The following is a 1,256-nucleotide window of genomic DNA, read 5'->3' on the forward strand; positions in this document are numbered from 1 at the left end:
AAAATATACTTAAAAAAAAAGAAGCAAGAAACGGAGAAAAGTCTTGCCATTTGTAAGATCTGACAGACAGCAGCGGTAGCACAACACATCTTAACTCTCACCTGGTGAGACAGCATGTTACACACCATGCCTATAAAGAAAAAAATACTTGGCATTCCCTGGTATTTTATAAACTATATGTATTTGAAGGTAAGCAATGTCACTTTTATAGAAATCTTATCTTATTTTAATTTAGAATATTAAATAAATGTCTTAAACAAGTGTTAAGAACTGTATCAGATTATTCATATCGAATAGTCCCTAGCAAACTAGCTGCAGTGAGGTCTGTAGATACATACCATTGTTATTGATTCAATGTTAGTGTTCAATTGATTTGTAGTCATTTTGAGTATGAAACAGTATACAGGCAGATAAACAAGTAGATTCTAAACTTACGGTTGGTGAGTGGACTGTACTTGTCTCCTACAGAGATGTAGCTCATTTCTTTGAAGACACCCAGACGCTCCATGTCACTCTTCCCCTCACCGGATCCCATCTTTACACACTAAAAACACACACACACACACACTCCTATAATACTCATAACCTCTGGTCACTATTAAAAAAATAATAGAGTGCACTTTTAATGTGATGTTTAAGTTTTTTTTTATTTAAACTGCTTTAGAAGAGATAGATGTTGGTAGTAACACCTTATAATGTAGTCTAATGCAACATTAACAATAACTATGACCTCAAGCTTACCAGAGTTAAAAAAAATAAATAAAAAACGTATACGCTGGTTAGTCAGTGTATAATCCTATATTATATCCTATATATAAGTGTATAACACTGTAAAACACTTCACAATTAGAGGACCTGTGACATAAAACACATTTTAAACACACACACACACAACACACGACTGACAGCATTCATACATAGAAGAAATATATCAAATTGATAAGACCATGAGCTGATCGGTACTAAACTTTACTTTCACATTGTGCAGTTGAGTATGTCAGAGGCTTATATTGATGATGACGTTATAGCGATTTCGCTCACGGTATCTCCAGAGCTGCTGAGCTCTTCAATTTCATTGCTCCAGATCAAAGTGTTTTTTCTGTTTTATTCTTTTCCTCTTATCTTTCTCCTCAGCAGGAACTGCGGCCCCGATATCTAGTTATGCGTCCAGCTGCTACATACCGTAACTCTCAATTCCAAATGAGTGCGTTTTTTATCCTCAATTTGCTCACCTACTCTCTACCAAGGTTGTTTAC

General features: G+C 35.1%; 1 protein-coding gene across 1 annotated transcript in view; it reads right to left on the minus strand.

Moving 5' to 3' along the window:
• Positions 1 to 535, minus strand: part of cunh4orf47 (chromosome unknown C4orf47 homolog) — a 6,313-nt gene extending 5,778 nt beyond the window's left edge. Inside the window, exon 1 of the mRNA XM_035654726.1 lies at positions 436 to 535. Coding sequence (XP_035510619.1) covers positions 436 to 535 — 100 coding nt within the window. The remainder of the gene's footprint in view (positions 1 to 435) is intronic.
• Between the last annotated feature and the right edge of the window lie 721 nt (positions 536 to 1,256).

This window comes from Morone saxatilis, unplaced genomic scaffold, assembly GCF_004916995.1.
Source record: "Morone saxatilis isolate NCDOM2014 unplaced genomic scaffold, NCSU_SB_2.0 Contig14, whole genome shotgun sequence".
NCBI lineage: Eukaryota > Metazoa > Chordata > Actinopteri > Moronidae > Morone > Morone saxatilis.